The sequence below is a fragment of the Lichenostomus cassidix genome, chromosome 2, assembly GCF_008360975.1.
Source record: "Lichenostomus cassidix isolate B80296 chromosome 2, HeHo_3.0, whole genome shotgun sequence".
NCBI classification, from domain to species: domain Eukaryota; kingdom Metazoa; phylum Chordata; class Aves; order Passeriformes; family Meliphagidae; genus Lichenostomus; species Lichenostomus cassidix.
In genome coordinates, this window is record NC_139482.1 from 52119629 (window position 1) to 52142977 (window position 23349).

The window sequence follows — 23349 nt, forward strand, 5'->3', positions numbered from 1 at the left end:
AGAAAAGCATCTCTTGAAAAAAGAGATACTAAACATGTGCCTAAACATGTTCCTGACTTCAGACCACTAAAAGAATCTTTATACATTGTTTATTATACCCATCTAGCTTAGATACCTGTAATTCTCCAAATTCTCAGTGCACAGAGCCTCCTTCTAGGGACTGAATGGGGAACAGCTTTTCACAACACCTAGAGGAACTTTATTACCTCCTCAACTTTGACCCCTCTGTCAAATTCAAGTAATCTGATCAATTGGAGCAAAAGCTATGAGGTACCAATCGGAGAGAGACAAAGAGACAACTGGATCAGAGGATTGTTAATCTGTAAGCCTCATTTCCTTCTGAAACCAGGCTAAAGAAGTATCGTGGGACAAAAGACTTGTGACAGCCCATCACTTACCTACTCATGTGCAGGAATGCAGCTGGATAGCACAGTAATTATGGACTGGAGAATTTAGGGGGTTATTTTAAAGGATGTGCTTACCCTGGAGCAAAAGCTTTAAAAAGACAAATTGGAAGAAGTCATTATCTCACCCAACCTCTTCCAGTGTTTCCTCCCTTCCCCCTCTTTTAAATTTCAACCTTGATCACAGCCTGCTCCAACAGTCAGGCTTCTCCTTTTGTTTGACACTGTAGTAAAGTTGTAGAGCTGTTTGTGAAATGTGTTGCCATGGAAACTAATGTGTGCTGCCATGGAGATCATGTCAAATACAGCTTCACATCTTCACCACAGACTCAAGAGAAGAGGGAGAAGGCAGGGAGGAGAAATCCTTTCTTGAAAAAATAAATGTATTGAAATATTAACATACCTAAGAAAAGAAGTGACAAAAGTTGAGGTCACTTTTAAACCATCAACATCAACTAATAATTCACACAATGCTTTCTGAGATGTCACTTCTTTTAGCAGTGTTCTCAGAACCAGCATAGTTCAGGTTTCAAAGCATTGAACAATATATTTGCAAAGTTTAAGATTCATTTTTTAGACTATCTAGATACCAAAAAACCTTGCTCAAGAATTTCTCCAAGTCAAATAACTTCATGAAGTGCAGAAGGAAGGAAAAAACTAGTAACTGCAAAAGCTGCATAAAAGGCATGTGATTTAATAAGACAAATTAATCAGTGATTCATGACATATATACCCGGTCAGATTAAGACCTAGAAGAGATTAAGGAACTGAAGTTCATTCTAAAGAAAATAACTAAAAAAATTACCTAGACATCTTTTTGAAGTGAATGGTAGATACAAAATCTTGTATTCATTTCCCTGCACTTTAAAACTCCGATTCTTAATTTTCCTGTACTCTTTAAATGAAAAGAAGTTATAACTAAAAGTCACCAGTTAATTACTTTAAGATTATGAGGTATCTTAAATCCTCCCAGTAGCCAAATCGCAAGCATTTAGGCTCCCTGAATAAAACTCAATTGATACAAACTCTGCTTTTGCCCATTCAAACAAATTTTAAGCAGAGTGTCTCGAATCAGTGTGCACAGCCATCCTGCTTTAAAATTAAAGACATCTCTAAATCTTTGCCAGATCAGGGACAAAGCAAGTTTGCCTAGTTCATGAAACTACTCAAATTACTGATAATAAAATCTCAGAATAAGGAAACATATAAATTAATGTTCAAAGACCCATCATGAAGAGCAATCCCTTGGTGAGTTAATGCTAGATCTTGTCAAATAAAATATCTATTACGTTTTATGCAAGATATATTGCATCTCCAAATTACATCAGTTCTCCACACTTGATGGCTCTGCAGCAAGCACTGAGGATTTGCAGATTTTACAACATACGAGCACAATGATTTTTGTATTCTGTAAATGCATTCTGAGTACAAACTAAGACTACAAATTTGAAATTCAACCAGTTATTTTCTGTGAAAGAAAGGGAAACAAGCACTAAAACATGAACAAACATGTCTTCTTCCCCAAGCTGATGGGCTTCAGGAAAAAAAAAAAAGAGCTAAACTCTTGATTAAAGTTCTACAGCAAAGAAAACTTTGCAGATCCATCAGTCCAAAGGATTTGTCTGAGAAAAATTTTGCAGATATCTAAATCCCTCCAACTCATCCTGCTATAACTGCACACAGGACATCCTCCTCTAAAATCTTAATAGGATCACATTTTCTTATATACAAAAGGTATTTCAACGTGCTTTTCACACAACTAGATACTTAATCAACACTTCTATACTTAGTGTTAGCATGCAGGCAGAAAACCTGCCCCACATCTGACAAGTTGCGAGGCGTGTAACGCTATATTCAGAGTCCCAGCGAGAAACAAAGTGAATATGGCACCGAAGCTACCCTGTATACAACAAGAAGGAGGACTGGTAGAAAAGCCTTCCACTACTACACAGTGATAAAATAACTTCTAATAAATAACTAAAATCTTTTAGATGTAATGACATTCAGTAAATAAAATATATTTAAAATGAGAATAATTTTTAAGATTCATAGATTCAGCCCACATAATGTCTTTTAAAAATACACATTAAAAGTGGATTAATATCTTACACTGCTCCTGCTCTCTGAAAACAGCTGGGATCTAGCATCCACCTTGATTGGGATAGGCTGAAGTCCTGCAAAACATCTGTACTAAGAAGACCTGATTCATTCAGATGCTATGAATTCTGTTTTTCTCACACCTCTACTTTGTCACTATAAACAGTTACCTATAAAACACTTTAGACTTCTCAAACCTAAAGATTTTTTTGCACACACGCTACATGGGAAAAAAACATATAATAAATATACAGTAATTTCACTTTAATCATATAATGAATAAATTAAAGTTTATGCTATTTATTGGATCCCACTTTCTTCCTATCCCATGCATTTGAGGAAAGGCTTCTTTACTTTAGAGGACAAGATGAGGAAGTTGGGCCTGTTCAGCCTTGAGAAGAGACAACTGAGAGGGGACCTTATTAATGTCTGTAAGTATCTGAAGGGAGGATGTCAAGAGAATGGGACCAGACTCTTCTGGCCAAGCAACAGGACAAGAGACAATGGGCAGAAACTGATGAACAGGGAATTGCAGCTGAACATGAGGAAGAACCTCACTTTGTGAGCGATTGAGCACTGGAACAGATTGCCCAGAGAGGTTGTGAAGTCTCCTTCTCTGGAGACATTCAAAAGTTGTCTGGACACAATCCAGAATAACATGCTCCAGGGGACCCTGCCTAGGCAGCAATGACCTCCAGTGATTGAATGACCTCCACTGGAATGACCTCCAGTGATTCTGTTATTTGACTACAAATGCATAAGGTATCAGAGGAAAAGAAGACTCTGTTCATCTGCAGTTTTTCTTCTACTTGGGTACAATCTAAATAATATAGAAAATATTCCAGGTAATGATGTCAAATACTCTTTTGAGCTGGCAACTGCTGCACAGATCTCAGGACCAACTGGCACACTGTGCACCTGGCCAGTTTATTAACTTTCTGGATCTTACAAGTCCCCAGGGAGAAGGAAAAAAAAAACACAACTGATTTTTTATTCCCTTGACATTGAATTTATGCAGCCTGCCTCAGAGACTGCAAAGTCTAGACAAAGAAGAATAAGTCTGGACTACAATCCCTCTTGCAGGCATTTATTCTGATGAGAGATCCTAAGAGCTCTTTGAGTGGGACAAATCCAAAACCACCATCAAGACACTGGTGACAGGAAATAACAAGAAACAGATTCATCAAGAATAAACTAATTTAATTCTCTTCTGCGGTAAAGTTTTTGTGGCTCAGGAAAAAGCACAAATACTTTATACCTTGACTGTATTTAAAGTTTTTTATATACTTTCACATTAAAAAAAAAATTCTTTTTAAAACATTCTTTTAAGGAACTTTGAAAAACATGACCTAGATAAAATTCATTCAGGGTGAATCCAGCAGTTATCACTGGTTTTACAAGAATTATTAGTACAAACTTGGATGAATTCCATGGGCTAGTCCTGCTACATCTCTAAGTGGATGACAAGAAAGAGTTAGCTTATTAAATCTGCAGACCAAACAGAACAAAGAAAGACCAGAAGTGTGAGGGATGGGATTCAAATCCAGTATTATTGGGGCAAAACCCAGGTAAGAAACACAGCTGTACACACTGCATAAATACAGTAAGTAGAACTTTGAGCCAGGTGTTGTAGTTTAGCTGAGCTGGCAACCACGCCCTGTGCAGCCACTCAGTCGCTCCTCTCTCAGTGGGATCAGTGAGAGAACCAGAAGAATAAAGGCTAGAAAACTCATGGGTTGAAATAAAGACGAGTTTAATAGAGAAAGCAGAAGCTGCACTCACAAGAAAAGCAAGGAAATTAATTCACTGTTTCCCGTGAGCAGGCAGGTGTGTTCAGCCATCTTCAGGAGAGCAGAGCCTGCCTAGTCAGGCAGAACAGCTACTTGGGAAGACAAATGCCATCACTCTGAAAGTCTACACCCTTTCCTTCTTCTTTCTCCAGTTTTACATACTGAACATGATGCATATAGTATGGGATATTCCTGTGCTCTGTTGAGGTCAGCTGTCCTGGCTGAGTCCCTTCCCAGCTCCTTGTGCCCATCCACTGTCCTCACTGCAGGGATGGTACAAGAAGCAGAAAAGGCCTTGAGGCTGTGAAGGCCCCACTCAGCAGTAACTAAAACATCTCTGTATTATCCACACTGTTTTCGGCACAAATCCAAAATACAGCCCCACACCAGCTACTATGATGAAAATTAACTCCACCCCAGTGAAAACCAGCACACCAGGTAAGAGTACTCAGAATCTATGGGTAAGAGGGGATGACAATCAGAGTGTGAGTCAGAGTCAAGCTATTGAGCACAAGGCAAATGAGCAGGCTGGAGCAGATAAACATGACTGTGCCCCACAGGACATGGACTTGCCCTTCCACTCTGCTGAGCATCAGCAAAGCTTCAGCTGCAGTACCTCATCCTCGCCTGGGTGCTGCATTTGAAGAAACAAATGAGCCAACTGGAGCAGGTCCAAAGAGCCACAGGAAAGAGCAAAAATTTGGGAAAATACAACCCATAAAGATATACATATAACTGAGACTAGCTAGGAAAAATGTGGAAAATGATGGAAGATGGAGTGGGTAGAACAGTGCAAGTGAATGGTAATTCAGTATTTAAGATGATTCTGTGAAGAAGAAAGAATATTTTTTTCTTGTGCCCACAGTGGGTGAAACTGATTACACCACAGCAAGAGTCAGTTTAGACATTATGAAAAACTTCATAACAATTAAGAGAGCAGCACAGGTGTGATGTTGTAAATGCAGAGAAAATGAAGGAGGTCTTTAAAATTGCTGTTACTTTGGAATAAAAGACAGTGGGAGAGGTACTGTATCTGTAAGGAAAATTTTTCTTCCTCTTCCATAAGGGAAGGCTTGGAAATGGTAACTTCTCCATTTTATCAAGTAGCTACTTTAAACATCACTTCTAACTGAAAGATAAATAAAAGACAGGTAAAATGACTGCTTGTGACGAGAATCTGCTTTCTTACAACTGAGGAATTACACATGGCAATGGAATAATTGAATATGGCAATGTAATTATTTTTTCAGCTGGCATTTTCTATTATTTGCATACTTTTAGTAAGACACAACAAGATATGACAGCTGCTCCAATTTCTTGTCAAATTCTCTTTGTATTTTCATGTGCAATAAATGACAAATGGTACAAAAGCAATGACAGGTACTCTCCTCACCATATGAGGAGGGGAGAAAAATTGCACACACAAGTGATCCATTAGTTTAATGCAAAAGAGATTATGGAAGCAGTAGTCACTCAAGAGCAAAGGGATAAGTGATGTTCTCACAAGCCATTACGCTAATGGTGGGAGCAAGGGAATGCCTCTGTAATTGCCAGAGAGCAGGCTGGGAGAGACCTCTGGGGATTCAGACAGTGCACAGGGCACAGGAGAAACTGCTCAGCCCTAGCACAGGGATGACTGCTGACTTACAAAATCACATGTGTTATTATAGACATCACACCCATCCTTGCAGCCTTTACTTGTTAAATATCAGTCCCTGGTTTGTTCAAGACCCCATGAGTCAAGTGTATTTCAAAAGCATTGCCTAGGGGAGTAAAAGATCAAGTGTTAAGTTCCCTATATTCCCTCCTCCTCAGTTCATTTGCTTTTTCCAGAGTTTCCCAATTCAATCCTCATCTGTGAATCCAGAGACAATCCTCATCTGTAGAGGCAAGAGCAGAACGTGGATGCCCTCTTTCCCAATGCACAGCTCCGAGATTTACAAAACCTGGTCACACCAAGGGAAGTGAGCCACTTCCTTGTCATGCATTTAGTAGGCCTGGCCCAAGAGACAGACCTTTTGCTGCTTCGTTAAAACCTGCCATCCCACATATGTCTCCACCCCTTGGCTGACCTTCCACCAACCAATTCACTGCCCTTGCATCTCCATGGTTCAGCCAGTGCCAAACTGCTTCTGGCCAGCATGCATGAAAAATTAAACACATCGATTTAAAGCAACACAAATCTGCTGAAGCTTCAGTGAACTTACCCACTGTGCTCCAGGTACAGCTCCACAGGAGGCTGGCACTGCCGATGCCTTGCTCCTGTTAGCCAGTGAAGGCTGGAAATGGTATCTCTGGACTACAGGTGACTCATTGGTATGAAGTCTAAGCAAGGCGTGAGCCAAGACACATACATGGCCACGTGCCACAACCAGCCCTGATTCCCAGAACCTGCGAGCAACTTCACAGACTAGATGTGTCCCTGCAGTGCTGACTTTAATCAATCAGATAGTTAAACACTGCTTTCAGACACTTTGTTGTACTTCATATCTCAAAGGCTTGGTACACTGTACAAGCTCTCACCAATGGGCACACACTGCTAATAATTGTCTCCCTCATCTGTTGGCTTTGTGGCAGTCCACAATAGGTCACTCTTAATGGAATTTCATTTTCTTAATTAAATCTTCCCTGAGGTATCATCACAGAGTATTATTTCCCTTTGATTATTTAATATTTCAGAATAGAGACAGACCCACCCTGCTTTCATGGGATAGAAAGTTTCTCCTTTGATTAACCCCCAGAGAAGATGACAGGATTTTTCTTTTTAATTGAGTAACATTCACATTTGTTAAATAAACAACATCCCAAAGGCCATATAACAAGGCTTAGAATATAAAGGAAAAAGCGAAGCACAGCATAGTCAAAAACACCCCAAATCCATACAAAAACCCCTGTAGTTTCTTGCTATCTCATACTTGCAGAGTTTGTTAGCAATTGGGCAGAAAGACCCCCAAATCTAACAGCCCTCTAGTGAGAGCAGCACTTCTGTGAGTTTAATAAAAACCAAGGCTTTTCCTAATGTTTGTAGTATCTGTAGTTACAGGGTCAAGGAAAAAAAAAAAATCTCAGCATTCCTTTCCAGCAGTACATCTCCAACCTGCAAGCACTGAAAGTCTTGAACCCTGTAAGCAACCTGATCTCATCGGAGAAAGCCTCTACATCAAAAGCCTTAAAAATTCCTCCATTGGCAGGGAGCCCAATGCCAGAGTTTTCAACACTTATAGACAGAATTATTGTCTGGATATACACTTTGTACTTTCCAAAAGTACATTTGCTCTACGTAGTTATGTGCAGGTGATTGAGAATCAACTATTAATGCTTGTGACACCTTCCACTGAGCATAATGACACAGAGTCCCTCTGTTAAAGCAAAACTAAACTCTCCAGTAAGACAGACACAAAGGATGTCAGCAATATGCACTTCAAGGAAATGCTAATATGAACTACCACAGAAATACTGACCAGAAATTCCAGTCTTGTATTGACACAAACAACCCTATAGTACATGTAAGGTGAGATTTACATCACCCAGCTCTAGCTGTTTTGCCTAAATTTGCATTGAGGCTTTCTTGAGAGAGAGACACAGGAAATTACAACTTACCTTAAAATACAGAATGCTTCATCCCAAGCCCTTCTCACCACTACGAAGAACACAGTTATTCTATTGGCACAAGAGGGCTCAACTCTAAACAGCTAAAGTAAGGTGAGATGTATTTAATACAGCATGGGGAGAAACATCCCCAGAACACCCACCAAAAAGCATGGGAACCCTCAGCACCCTCTAAGGAGCCATAATTATCCCAATAAGCAACTTGTGCATGAAAATCCCAAGCAGAACTCATTGAGATCTCTCTTAAATTTTGGAAGATTTAAATATATCACCTCCTAATAAGGCAAAGTCAAAAAAGTCAGAAATGTCAGAAGCAACTGACTCACAAATGGCCACTATCTGACACAGTTCTGTGAAATGCAAGGTATAGCACTGAGCAGCAAATTACCCGGTGTGTGTACACCCAAACCCCAATAACTTCATACAAACAAGATGAACGCATAGCAGAGGTTCACAGATACTATTTGAATGGACATTTTGTAGCAGCAAAGGGAAGGATCTGAAGGAAGAAAGTAACAAAATACCCAGGCAGTCTCTTACCAGTGGCTCAAAGAGGCATGAAGTGAGTTGACATACTTTGTTGCAAAAAAAGGTACTTCACTCATGTTAATTATACAGCGAAAGGACAGAGGGCACAAAAATGTGTATTTAGGAATCAGTAGCATTTAGCAGATCCACGAAGATAAAAATAAGATAAATAGGAAAAAAAAAATTGACCTGGGACTCAAATAAAATGCAACAGAGGAAAAAAATGCCCTCACAGCAGAGTTTTAATTTGCAGAAAGCTGATGACGTTAAGATTACCGTACAAAAGGTGAAAAATTACAAAATCATGGACTAAAATTTTTGGCAACAAAGAAAAACAAAAAATTACATTCCACAATAATGTGAGAACAGAGGTGAATTCGGTCTAAAAAAAACCCCCAAAAAACAAACAAATAAACAAACAAAAACAAAAAACAAACCACCACAAAACAACCCCTTCAACAGTCAATGACTAAAATATTGGTGATGGGAGGAGATGAAGGAGAGAAAGGGGTCACATGAGAAACTGGATTGTATCCAAATGAGACAGCAGTGGAACAGGACCACACAAGATACCTACAGCTACAACAAAAGATACAAAGCTGCGCATTAGGGGTTGTAGTTAGAAGACAATTAGTCTGGGATTTAATGCGAAAAGAGCATCCGAAAAATGGAGTGGTTAGTATGATGAGGTGACAAATCAGGAGCAGGATGGTATGTTGGTACCAAAGATGAAGGCAGAGGAGAAGATTAAGAGAAGATTCAGGGAAGGATAAAAGACAACCAAGGGAAGATAAGACACAGGTTCGAACACACACTCATGAGCGGACAGAGAAGAGGGGCCATCAAGAGAAAGCAGTAGGAGTCAGGTTCACAACATGCTAAAGGAAGTGATTTTTAATGCAACAGCTGTATTGTCAAATACAGTGAAAGTGTAGATAGGTTAAAAGGAAAGCAGAGCAGATTACATAGAGCAGATCTCTATTGGAAGGTACTAAATCCACAGAAACACAAACAGTTAAGAAAGTTCCTGACAGAAAATGGCTGGGGTCAGGGTAAAGAAATAACACAGAAACACAGTTTTCCTCACAGCAGACAAAAATACCTGCAAAGCACCATCTCCATTGCCTTAGTAAGTCTAGACCAAAGATTTTTATCCTTAGGCCTTCACATCTGTTCACAGTCCACACAGGTGACTACTGTCATAAACACTTTAAACCAGCATAAACTGACACTTCCACAAGGGGAAACTCCTTGTCTTCCTCCCATTTCTTACTCCCAGTCTTTGCTGGATGTTTGCTTCCATTACCATAAGCCTTCATGGAGCAGCCAAGCAGACCTCATTCTGGGTTAAAAGCACACAGCATAAAATAACTGGTTACTTCTAACCCGGGTCACTTCCCTGACACAGCTTTCCATGCAGGCACTGAAATGCATGTCCTGGCCCAAGGGAATGACTAACATGCAGAAAAGAGTGGCTAGAGAAGCAGAAGGATGCACTGGGATTATTTAGCCTGGAGAGGAAAAGCCTCAAAGGGGATCTTATCAATGTGCAAAAATAGCTGGTGGGATGGAGTGAGGCAGACTGAGCAAGGCTCTTTTCAGTGCTGACCTGTGATAGGACCAAAGGCAATGGACACAGACCGAAATACAGAAAATTCCCTTAAAGAAAAAAATTAGCTAAGAAAGAAAAAAATCAAATAACTGTGAGGCCTGAAGAATTCAGGTTACATACATAATTGAATGGCAGATACAACATAACATTCCTATGGGAGATCACATCCTTGCTAGAAGAGCATTTAGTACCTGAAAATTTCAGGTCCTTAAACTGAAAATGGCAAAGTATTTGTGGCAGAGCATGACAAGGATCTCTGAAAGATTCCCATTTTCATCCACGGACAGCAGAACACCTCTAAGGAAAGGGAAAGGACTTTTCAAAGTATTTTTTTCCATGTCTATACTTGGCTATCCATACTCAGCTGAGAAAAAGACTAAGCACAGTGATAAAGCTTCTGCTAATTCTCTTTTGCTTTATTCATCAACAGACAAAAACTATGACACCTCCAAGTTTTCTCCAGCTAATAGAGCACTTCAAGATTAATTCTGCCTCCTGCTATGTGAGTACCTCGACCAGGAAACCAGTGGTACAGCAGAGATACGCTCTAATCCACCATCCAGTGGAAGAGGTGCCAGACCAGGGGAAGACTGAAAGGCACTTGTATACACAGGATGCAAGGCAAGTGCCAGCAAACAAACACAAGAAATGTGCCAACTAAACAAAATTAGAAATACTGTCAGGATAATAAAAATATTCTTTAACTGTCTCTTTCTTCAACTTACTTATGAGATGACAAACTGCTGTTGTTGTGCAGCGTGCTCTGAACAAGGAACTGCTCAACTGTCACACAAATGCACTGTCAAGTGTTCACACTAAAAAAATGTATTTTCCACATTCAAGTTTTGCCAGACTAAACAGCTGGAGGATGGTCTTCAAACATACCAGAGCAACCTACAAGGCAAAGAGTGAAGGTCTTGGAAGGAACAAGACAAATCACCACAAAATGGTAAGAATTTAATTGAAGCCTTCATTTTTCTATCCATTTGATTTATGACTGGTTTGACTGTCACAAGAGAAGTGAAGCCAAGTGGGACTTTTGTCTCCTTGATTAAGACCACTTTTGAACAATCTGCTGAGAGAGTTTGCCTTTGCTACACCCTAAGGCAGCTCCACTGAGTCAAAATACAGGCCATTTTGCAAAAAAAAATAAGAAGGTCCCAATGTCACTGAAACCAGGAGGGCCCAAACAGTAGCACTATGCACCAGATGCTTGAAAGCCCAAACACAGAATCCAACAGCTATAAAAAAAGTGTTTGTGAGGTGGAAGGAAGCAGAGATAATGAGAAGAAAAAAAATTGCTCCCAGCAGTGTCAGGAGGGAAAAAAAGAGAAACTCACTAGCATAACATTTGAATCTAAACTGGGAAAATTGAATTAAAAACGGAGCAGGGATCCTGTTCAAGGTGATCTTGTCAAGCCAAAAAGCAAATGTATATGTTTGGGGGATGGGTTTCCCTTACTGATGTGTTTTTGTTTTCCCATGCACAAGCGCTAGAAAACTGCAGACTGAGAAATCTGTGTGGTCTCTGTCCCACATAAATACACAGTAAATATTTCCACAGTTATTTTAAGACCTCATGGGCCAAATGGATCCCTAATGCAAAATCAGTGACTTAAATGAACTTGGCGTAAGCAACGAGATGGGCCCCAGGCTTCCATGAAGTAAATACAATAGCACAACGCTTTAATGATGTGCACTGGAGATGGGAGATAATTTTTAAGAAAGGGCTGTATTAAGAAATGGCAGAGTAGGTCAAGTCCCATTCTCTGCACTGTGGGAAATAGAAGCATTTTGAAGTTTTCTTTATAGCTGAAGCATAACAACCACCACCTTGCCACACCTCCATGTCTGATCTCTCTCAACTGGATCTGATCATTAAACAAGGCTGTAGGGCTCCAGGTACTCTGAACAGTTGCCAGCTGCAGTACAAACACATTCCCATGCGGAACATTTTGATTCTGTTTAAAACAGCATTATTTTTTTTTTTACAGAAAACTGTTCCACTGGCAAATTTTCATGCAGCTCCACTACTTAATATGCCTCCCCTCCTCCCACACATGCATGCACTAGAGCTACTTCCAGAAGCTAATTATGCTGCATGTTCCCAGTGCATTGGATTCGTTCCTGCCAGATCACCTGTATTCACCGGGAGTGAGAGACTCCAAAGAAAGGAGTCATCAAAACAAGGGTAATTCATTGTCCAAACATAAATTACACATATTCCTAAAATAATATATGCAAATAAAAGTATATGGAATTTTGGGGCTTTAAAAGCCTTGGTAGCCTCAGGGTAGCTCGCATGGTGGCAAATTCAGCTCTTTACTCAAGCAGCCATCTATCTGAAAATTAACACCTTAATTATATCACCAGTCTTGATCAACAACTGATGACATGCTTGTGATTTGTGAGGGTCTGTAGTTTCCAGCAAATAATCCACTAGTGCTTCACAGATCTGAGTACTACTCGTGTCTCCATCTCTCCCCTGTGACTCAGCATTCAGCAGGGCTGCCAACAACTGGTCCAAGCTCCTGAACCACACCTGAAGCTGGGCAAGCCCAGCAGGACAGCACAGCACAGCAGGGACGTGAACCACTGCAAGAGGAGGAACATCACAACTGGTTAGCAGTCTCTGAGAGAATACTCTCAATGCCAACCCTCTCTGCTCTAAAATAGGACTATTTTTTTTCCTCCACAGCAATTACATAAAAATGGTTCATTGCACAGAAGACTTGCTACCTCCAGCAGATGTAGAATTTGCCTGCTGACTTAGACTCAAAAAGTTTTTTACCTCCTGCTTCCTTTAACAAATATGTGTGTGGGGAAACAAGCAAACAAACAAGAAAACCCTAGAAGCCCCTAGAGGGACCAAACTTTTTCTAGTCATTTATCATGAACTGCAGTTTTAACTACGTTCCTCTAATGATAAATCCTCAATTGGCATGAAGTCCAACTGAGATCTCTGCAGCAAAGTCTCTCTCCCACTCTGCCATCTATCAGAATCTACAAACAGAGAATCAAGGAAAGTGGTTATGGAAAGACAATGATTTTGGGCTGAGTGGTGCACCTGGAAAGCATTTCTCAGGTGCAATCTCTCACCTTCATCTTCTCACTCAGAGGTGAGCCCAACAATTTTCTAGGCTCTGATCCAAGGTCCTCTGAGGCTTGAAGAACTAGTTACCAAATATGATCTGCAGCTTATCAAAGCTCTGACTGAACTACATCAGTATCCTATTACATGGGAATTTGTGTTTGAAAGCTTTCATATTCACCATTTGCTACCAGGATTCCACTGCAAAAACTATTGCACAAAACAAGCCAAATGAACGTGCAAATTCCCACCGGATGCATTACTGAGGCATGAATAAAAACAGTTCAGAAGACTAAGACTGAACGTAGATATTCTGGCCAGATCAAAAGAATGGGGCTTACGCAAAATTTAGGCATTGAAGCTGAAATGGTATTCACTGCTACTCAGTCCTACTCTCAACATAACAGGATTCAGAAACCTAGTGTTCTGCTCCTGTGCATTTCAAACACCAGTCTTGACAACCCACGTGCTACTATGCATATAAAACACAGGAACCAGCTCTTGGCAAAGGCACACATAAACTCCCCCTCCACCCATTAAAGCAGAGTTATGCTCCCTCTTCTCTCTGGCTCAATGAATCTTCAAATCTTCCATGTAGAACATAATGACTTTGGCCAGAAGGGTGTAAAGCATGTTCCATACTCACACACACTTAGAGAAGCTCCCTGCCTGTTAGGGCACATTCCTGGAAAGTTACAGATCTAGGTCTGATCTGAATCAGGTACAAGAGAAATAGTAACACCCTTCCTGGGGAGGGCAGCTCCTCCCTGAGCACCAGGCCCTACCCAACACACCAGTTCTGGAGTTCCTGCTTTTGAGGACCTGCCTCCCTACAGGCACTGTTAACCAACTTTGCACCTAACCCAGGGCACAATGACACTGAGGGAGCAGAGATGCAGCAAGCTACTTTTGCCTTCATTTCACAGGGAATAAAAGCCCTGGAGACAGCAGAGCACTGCACATAAACCAGTCACACGCAGCCAACTCAAGATAATCTGTCATACCTCTGTTTTTGGTGCAGCACTGCGCGAAACATGGCTATAGTGTCCTGGATATAAGCTAGTAAGCTTACAATATGCTGTGCAGACTTAGCAGCTTAGATCTTCATTTGCTTAAGGCCCTCTTATCACTTTTCATTTCAGCATGAGGATGTCCCCTCTCGTGGTCCCACAAGGATTACGTGGATTAGCAATGCTGCATTTATATCCTTTTTGGTCCAGGTGGCTAAAGCAGATGAACTGGGTGTTCAGTGAGTTATTAGAAGGACATCAAGTAGATTGATCTCCTGTCCAACTCTCAGACCTATTACGAGGAGGTCACAAGTCAGCCAAGCACATTATTCACAATGACCCTTCCTGAGCTTCCAGATAATAGGGTGTTAAATCAGACTCCTCCTCAAACACCCTGTTTCACATCTTCGCCTTGCTGAGCCAGCTTAACAGCCCATCTCATGCAAACCCTGAGTCTGCTACCACTTCCACTTCTTACACATTAGCTTTCCTAAGATGCCTTGTCTCTGTAAGGTCAGCGGGACTCCCTCAGCAGGAAACATCACGCGTGCACACACAGAGCTGGCAGAATTAGGTTGGGAAAAAATAGGTCAAATTAGGCATATATTTAACTTGTAGTCCAAACCTCAGATTTGTATTTTACCAAAAAATAATTCATACACATGTGCACTAAATCCACATTTTATAACCCTTAGAAAATCATTCTTATCAATCAATTCTTAGGCAATCAAGATATTTTACAGACGCAGAGGCTCTACCAGAAACATTTCTATTCCCACACCAGAGGTTTAAACATACAACCTCTCCCCCACAGCCCTACATCATCATTTTGCTGTAATCAAACAACTTTATGTACTGTGTTTTGGGAAGTTGTTACTCATTTCCACCCAGAACCTTAGACATTTTTAGGGGTTTTTTTTGAAAGATGGTGATGGTGCAGGAAGACCCCTGCACGGAGCCTGGCCTGAGCCACTACCCCTATTCCAAACTTCAAAAAGTATGTTTGCATACAGGTCCAGGCAGACACACAAGGAAAGTAAAGGGGCATGAGAGCAAACTGCCCCTTTCTAGAAGTTCTGCAGCAACTTCCCTGGGCTTGTGATGACCTTCCAAGCTGGGCAAGACAATACAGCTGACATGTCAAAAAAAAATCATCATGTGGCTCCAACGAGCAAGTCAAACAGCTGCTCCTTAGATCCCATTTCTAGAAGATGTCTGCTTCCACCCTTCTGCAGGATCCACCTCTATACAAATCTCAGTTGCTCACCTGGCAAGCTGAACATACAGACGCACAGAACACTTTACCACACCTGTGCTACAGTTTTGCTCCATTTCCTGCTTGTACTTTTGTTCCCACATCACAAACTTTTCATTCCCTCCCCAGAAACAGTAAAACCTAATTTGTAAATTGCCTTAAGCACTCCAGGATAAGCAAGTACCCTCTCTGCACCATGCAAAAGATACTGATATTTAAGAACTCAGAGACTTACAATTAGGTGATACATGTTTTTAATTAAATGCCTTAATATATTTGCTCAAATACAGATACTAATGTTTTAGCCTACATTATATTATTGGGTATGGAGAATTAATCTGAGTTATTAAGCATGTTTTAGTTGTCTGAAACATATAATTGCATGACCAATGCTACCTATGTAGCAAGCTGCATTGCAAAGAACAGTATTTTGCAATCACTTGGTTCTTGAGAAGGGGGAAGATTGAAAGGGGAAAACAGACTATCAAAGAGAATGAAAACACATGTGCAGAGAGGGAGTCTTTGAAAATCTGCAAGGAAGATTCTTGGAGAGTGACAGTTCTGAGGGGCATGAAAGAGTAATGCAAAGTAAAATTTCAAGAGTGGGTAATGTTCTACACCAGGATGCAGTTTCCTGACCAACATAAGAACTACTGCCTTTAGTCAGGTGAGAAATCTTATTCTTTAATGGGAGCTTTGTTAACATAAAAAGTGGGTAATTTCACATGCAAAGCAAAATCCTTAAAGAACATTAAGAGGTGGAAGCAAAATGGAAGGAAAATCAGGTAGCCTAACTCTTATAAACCACCAAACCATTTGGTCTTGGAAAGGAGCTCTACCACAGGACCATGTATTTCTCTACTGGAGTCATTTTCTAGCCTAAGAAGTGAAGGAGAAAGCTCATTAGTCATTAATACCTGGTCTGGGTAGTAACTCCTATGGCTGTTTCTGTTTTAGACTGCTGCTCAAATAATGTGAAAGAAATGTCAGTGCTTCACACTGTCACAGGACACAGCCAGCTTCCCTGAGACACCCAGTTCTGTAAAAAAAAAAAATCAAAAAAATAACCAGAGGCCTTGCAGCACTGCCCTTCATCAAGAAAAGTTCCAAATAACTTTACAAGGAGCATTGCTCATTCTTAAACCAAACTCAATAACACTTTATCTCAGCATCATGTCTTGCCTGTGACCCAGGGTAAATATGTAATGTTTCTGAATCATGGTATTGACCTCACATTGACTACCACTTGAGAGCAAGGTGCAGCCAAATTAGGCAACTTAAGAGTTCATGGAAATACCTTACTCCTTATCTTTATGCAGCTTCCACAGGCCTGTAATCAAGGCAGGTTACACAAGACAACCTAATGGCTACTGGGCATAAGCATGAGTCTTGAACAGTATCATCTTGGAAATGTGTGTTCTGACTCCAAGATTAAATATTTCATCTGCTTTCCCTGCTTTTCATGTTAAGCATGTAGCAACTAAACCTTGCTATTTAAAACAAGATGCCGCTTCAGAAAATAAATCTGATATTTTCTTTGTCTTCTTAAGGCAACCAGGCAGTCGCACACGAAACATACTTCACTGAAGAAAAAATATAATTTTTTGAATTAAAAATCCTATGGCCTCTCACAGAGCTTTTTTTTATCACATCATTACAGACATTTGACAAATAACCCAATACTTGATGTGTGTTCTGCATTAAAATGTGAATTCTAAATTTAAATTTTCCTGAGACTGCATTAAGACATTGGAATAAGACAGTATCTCCCACTTTAATGACACTATCGGTCTTGACAGGGCCCAGATTTCAAAAGAAAAGCAGCAAGTTGCCCAGCTTGGGACATCAGATGATCCCACTCATCCCACTACTTTGTCAAGCACTTGTAAGAGTGCCCAGATGCCCAGACTGGTAGCCCCACACCTGAGTCATTGCATCCAGCTAGAAGGACTGCAGTTCAAATGGTTCAGAAAGTGCACTATAACGAGCATACAGGTCACAAGCAAAGCTGGATTATCCTCAACTTTGTTGCTTCTTACCTACCTTAGCAAAGTCTGTACAATATGTAATGTACATTCTGCCGAAGAGACAGACTTTGGCAGGCTGGTTTGTTTCAGGGAGGAAGAAAAGCCACAGCAACTCCTAAGGTCCAGAGAACAGCTCCTCGGCCTTTCTCTGCTCTGTACAACCAGCACTGTGGCATTTCACCAGCCTACACTGAAGAATTACTTGTTTGGCCATCTGATCAAATATTTCCCCCCATCTCTTGCTCTCCTCCTACCCCTTGAGAAATGCAGACAATTTCCTGCTCTACCTCTTCTGCTTACACATGTTTCAGAGAGCTATTCTCAACCAATCCTCCTCTCTGCAAAAAGTATACAGTGGGTAGCACAACATCAGATCTTCCCAAGCTTGCAGGATGCCATCCTAAATTTTACATGGAGATGTGTGAAAACATTTTGTTGGCACCAGAAGTACAGCATGCTCCTGCTTCCTTTAAAAAAAACAGGCCTGCTGAGCCACACACTTAAGGACCTGAGGAACCTGATTTGGTTATTGAAGGTGCACATGGCACACATTTTCCTATGAAATGGAAAAATTAATTATACCAAATGACATATTTCAGTCCTGGTGTTCAAGAGTTCATTAACAAAACTACTTTAAAAGGGACTAATAGAAACAAATGCCCTTAACATCACAGACTTCCCAGATGACTCCTGCTGTGGAGATGGATGACAAATCACTCTGTCAGTCATCTCTAAATTCTATATTGACTACATTGAAGCAATTAGCCATTTATTTTTAGATCATGTTCCATTTTAAACACAAGTGATTCAGTCCAAGAGACATTCTATACTGCATCGCTATTTAATGGGTTAACAACTCTCAAATTTAAATGGATTTTAATTCTGGGAGAAATGCTTGCCTTTTTGATTTTGCCTCCAGACACTGGTTAGGAAATTTAATTCAGGCTTGAAACCAAACAAATGTTGGTGTTCTGCAAGCATCTGTAGAGAAATGTAAAAATATCTGGAAAGTGTGAAAGAGCGAGCCTGTTTTGCTGAATGCATAAAATGAAACCTCAGCGTAGGTCTCAATAATAGGCTTCCTGACTGCTGTGCACACGCTCTCTCCCACAGACCTTCTGCTCTGCAGCAAGGGAACACTGCCTGCACTGCTGCGTCCTCAGAGAACTTTGCAATACAATGGAGCACAGCGATTCCCTGGGGAACACGGCACTGAGCACTGACTCCGATATTTCAAACACAAGCACCAGGGTTTCCCCGTTTCAAGATCTAAAAGAAACAGCTTGCCATATCACTCCACCCCCATCCCAAAGCCATCTCACAGTTTATCTGCATTATAGGCAATGTTCTGGACAAAAGAATGAGGAGCTGGGATCAAGCTAAAGCTGTTTGAACTCATGGAAAAGGAAGGTGAGATTATAAAGAAGAAAGTTGGGGTAAGGAGAGCCCTGAGGAGCTGATGGTGGTTTCCATTGCTGCTGCCACTGGAGGGAGAGGACAAATGGGAGCTGCAACAAGTACTGCAGCAAGGGAACCCCTCTTCGGGCTCAGCTGCTGCCCTGCTTCAACCCAGCTCCTCCCTCTTGCCAAAGCAAAAGTAGTCCATGGGGGCCAGAGCCAGCCTCTTGCCCCCAGCAGTCTGCTGCCTGGGACAACAGCCCATTTTATCTGTGGTTTGGACCAGTCTTACTGGCCCATTTTCCACAAACTTCTGAGATTGAGGACACCATCTTGCCACGGGACAGTCCCAGCACCTCCTAAGAAGCCCTGACGGAAGAACATAGGCTTCCTACTTCAGAGCTAACAATGGGATACACCAGCCAAGCATAGCTGATCAAAAAAGGACAAGACTGACTCACAAGCCCATTATACAGCTACCTAGCCACCATTCATTAACTGTAAGGAAAATGACCCTGGGCTCCTTGCATCAAAGAACCTCACCATTTCTTCTTAATTAATTCTAAGCATCTTGCTGGCCTCAAATCTCAGCTGGAAAACATCAGCTAGAGTTGGTGGCATCTTATCGTGCCCTTTGCCACTGGCTGTACTTCTATTTTTTCTGAATTGCACAGCCCCCACCTATCTGAGATTACCAGTAGAAAACAAAGTATTGCTGTGTTTTAGGACAAATACTTAAGTATATAAGATCTAGTCTGTTTTAAACTTTATTAGAATTAATGATCATGATATCTAAGGCCAATAGAAATACACTTCTAAGGAATTAAACCAAACGCTTGCGGTATTTGCCATTCAGCCATTGCAGAACCACAGCGGTACATGAAATGTTACGGGAGAAATGGATAAAAAAAGCCTTAAACAGAAGCAAAACTGACTCATCTCCTTATTGCCAAAACCGAGAAAGCCGCAGAGTGTAAACAAACAGCAGACATCCTGAAGAAAAGGGGGCGTCACAATTCCTTTTCCTGCTAATAGGCAGATACACAAACTCGTACGGGCAGGATCATCCTCCAGCTATTGCAAGACATCTGAGGGAAACGGCCAACACTACAGCAACATTCCCATCAGCACAGGTGCCACTGGAGGCAAGAGAGCATCTGAGGTGAGGGTGACTCCCAGTGCAATGATGGTTCATAGCTGTATCTGCTGGAAAGCTGTGGCAGCTGCTGGCATGATCCACTCATGTAAGCCACATGTATCTATCTATAGATACCCAGCTGAACTGTTTGGGGCAGTATTCCCAAAGGCGTAACTTCGGCTTAGGCTGGCAAGCACCCCTTCAACAGAACAAGAGGGACAGTGAGCCAGGGCACTTGTATAAAGCTTGAGTTCTCCTCCTTCTCTGCAGAGGTCCACAAAGACTGTCATCTATGCATGCTGAAGCCAGGCCTTGTGGGTACCCCTAACTTTGGGGGAAACTACATAGGGAAAGACTTAGAACCACAGACATTTTTTGAAAGATCAAAAGTCATAGTGAAGACAAGCCGTCTTCTCCAGCAAAATCTATCATCACAAAACAAGACACTTTGGAATAATTGCCTTTTTTAATTACTAAAAGCCCTCCTGTTTGAACTTAGCAATATGTTTAACTCATGTGGAAATGAGGAGGTTGTTTTGCTAGATATTTTTTTAAAAGCATCTTTCAGAGGTGAAACCACAGAGGCAACCTTGATGCCTGTATCTGCAAGGCAGATCCAACAGCTTTAAAACACAGGCAACCTATCCTCTTTGTTACAACAGCTCCTGGCCCAACACCATCATATTCAACACCATCGCTCTTACAACTTGAATCCTCCCCACAATACCATGGCCACATCTTTTGCACTATTTCAAAAGGCAGCTATTAAGCTAAATTTCACTCACACTATTTTTCCAAGTCATTGCATTGTTTGTAAGATGACTATTCAAAAGGATACAAGGAGAAGAATTTAGCTCTTCCTTGAATGAAGAGCTACTTAGCTCAGACACTACTTAGCATCAGACACAGCACATGCAAACTCCACTAAGCTTCACAGGTATCATCTCACAATGGCAAAGGATGCTAGGTCACATGCCATCTACATGAAACACAAAGCCACTGAAAGATGCACTTTAGTAACAAGTCTTAGCCAGATATTTATTGGAAAACAGTAAGTACTACGCTGTTTACTAGAATGCATTTAAAATACTGAGCATATGGATTTGGGATCAATTCTTTGGGATGTTCTGAGCACATGTACACAGTTTGCTTTCAAATAAATCACTGTCACGTTCAGATATTGAGAGTTCCTGATAGTCACTGAGTGGATCAGTTCATGTTCTGGCATGCTCTGATTTCAAATGAGTAAACCGATAGATACTAAAAGTTTAGGAGTCCAAAGCTCAGATTACATTAAGTCAGAAACACAGTAGCGTCAGTATCACACCGGTGACAAAATATTCCATCAACTCTTGACTCACATGCTGCTCGCTGCTCACAAATGCTGGCCATCTGATCAACCACTCTTTGTTCTCAGCTAACTCCCTGCTCACCCTCCTGAAACAAACAAGTAAATGGACCCCACATTTCCTCTGTAAGAACAGATACTCTTTTCCCCTGTACTAAACTGAGACTACATTGACAGGATGAGTGTTGTGGGTTTACTAAGCATGTGCTGATTTTTACATCTACTTCTGGCTCCAGCATGAAAATCAACATTGCACCTGTATTGTCCAAATTGGGTGTGCACTTCAGAGACAGACAGAGGGAAGCAGAGAGAGCAGCCAGGATATATACCGTACTCCACTTCTTCACAAAACACACATACTGCACAGAGAAATGATAATCCCTTCTTAGTGGAAAATCCAAATTTTCAAAATGAATCCCCAAGCTAAAATGAATTACTGTAATAACTGCAATCCTCGCATGACCACTAATCAGAAAGGCACAGCTGACCACCTGCTATGTGGCACCACTGGCACAGCAGCACCCTGCCCCTAATTGCTGCCCTGTTCAGACAGGGCTAGGTGCTCCACAGAACAAGACAGTGGTGCTGGTAAACCCAGGGACAGGAGCACAGCCTGACTGACTGTTGTACAGTCTCACTACGCACTTCTGCTGAGTGCAGCATTAAAAAAAAAAAAAAAAAAAAAAGGCACTACTGCAGCTCCAAACAGCAGGATGCAAAAATCTGAACAGGCCGAGTAATTTCTTCTGCAACTACCGAGAAACACATGGGAAACGATGCAAGAGAGAACAAAATGAATTGTACTGCTCGTGTCAGTACAGACCCATTATCTATGCAGGCTGCAAAATGAGAAACGCAGCATTTGACAATGCTACAGGCTAGGGCACTGTTCTTAATGTGCTTATAAGTTATTTTATTTAATTGCTAACAAAAAAATGCAGTTACATAATAACACAAGGTAATAACCAAAATATGAAGTCACAAGATTGGCTTACAGCAACAGAGCCGGGGTGGGGGGGGTAGAAGGCAGTTCATGCTTTAAATTTTGCTGCTGCATTGTCAGGGAGCCAAGAATCAAAACTGGGGGCTTCTGCTCTTCCAAGGAAGAGACCTAACCACCAAAAATTCGGCACGGGACTCTCCATCACCGCCTGCGTGCATCCACATCTCCAAATGATGTCAATCCCCGCCGGCATGTCGCTCATCATAATTGTACAGTATTTGCTCGCTAGTGGAATTCAGCCGACAGGCCGACGGCTCAGCCCGTAACCCACCGGGGCCCAACACGCTCCTCGGAGAGCGACCCCTGCACACCGCCGCCCCCGCCCAGGGCAGGGCAGCGCTCCCGGGCACGGCCGGGGGTCCCATCCCGCACGGACCTCCGAGGCACAAAGGCGGCTCCGCGCAGCCGGGCACGGTGACAGCGCACACCCGCGACCCGCCACCGGGCTGCCCGCCCCGGGAAGGGCCTTTCCCGGAGCTAGGGCCGCTACCGGCTCCATCCCGCCTCGCACTTCTGCGCCGGGAGCCGACGCCACCCGCCCCCGCTCCCGCCCCGGCCGCACCACCCTCACCCGGGGCCGGGCGGCAGCAGCCCCTCGTACCTGGACAATGCCGGCCTGGGCACAGCTCATGCTCCCCCGGCGAGGGCAGGTCTCACATCCCACACGTGCCTGTCAGCCGGCAGGGAGGGAAGGCGGGCGGCGTGCCGGCGTGTCAGCCCCCGCCAAGCCGCACCATAGTCCAGCACCGGCTGATACGCCCCGCAGCACCGCCGCGCTCCCTCCTCCTCCTCCTCCTCTCCCTCCGCCCCGCCAGCCTCCTCCCACCTCGCCGCCTGTCGCTGGGTACCGGCCGCCTGGAGCCACCCACACGCCGCGGCGGGCGCCCGGCAGCGCCGCCCGGCCCGGCCCGCCCCTCAGCGCGCTCCGCTCCTCCCGCCCGGCGCTGTCCCAGGCCGCCCGCCTGCCGAGCCCACCCGCGGCCCGCCCGCTCCCTCCTCTCACGCCGTCGTACTCCGCACAGCGTCCCGGCTCTCGGCA

The 23349-nt window shown here is 42.5% G+C and overlaps 1 protein-coding gene across 6 annotated transcripts in view; it reads right to left on the bottom strand.

Annotated features, from left to right (window-relative positions):
- Window positions 1–23142, bottom strand: part of HECW1 (HECT, C2 and WW domain containing E3 ubiquitin protein ligase 1) — a 250791-nt gene extending 227649 nt beyond the window's left edge. For 4 of the 6 annotated variants that reach the window (XM_085051546.1, XM_085051545.1, XM_085051541.1 and 1 more), the window contains exon 1: window positions 22912–23142. In XM_085051546.1, the coding sequence (XP_084907672.1) occupies window positions 22912–22941 (30 nt within the window). In that variant the 5' untranslated portion in view covers window positions 22942–23142. The remainder of the gene's footprint in view (window positions 1–22911) is intronic. The other 2 variants (XM_085051542.1, XM_085051547.1) reach the window with 2 other exon arrangements.
- Between the last annotated feature and the right edge of the window lie 207 nt (window positions 23143–23349).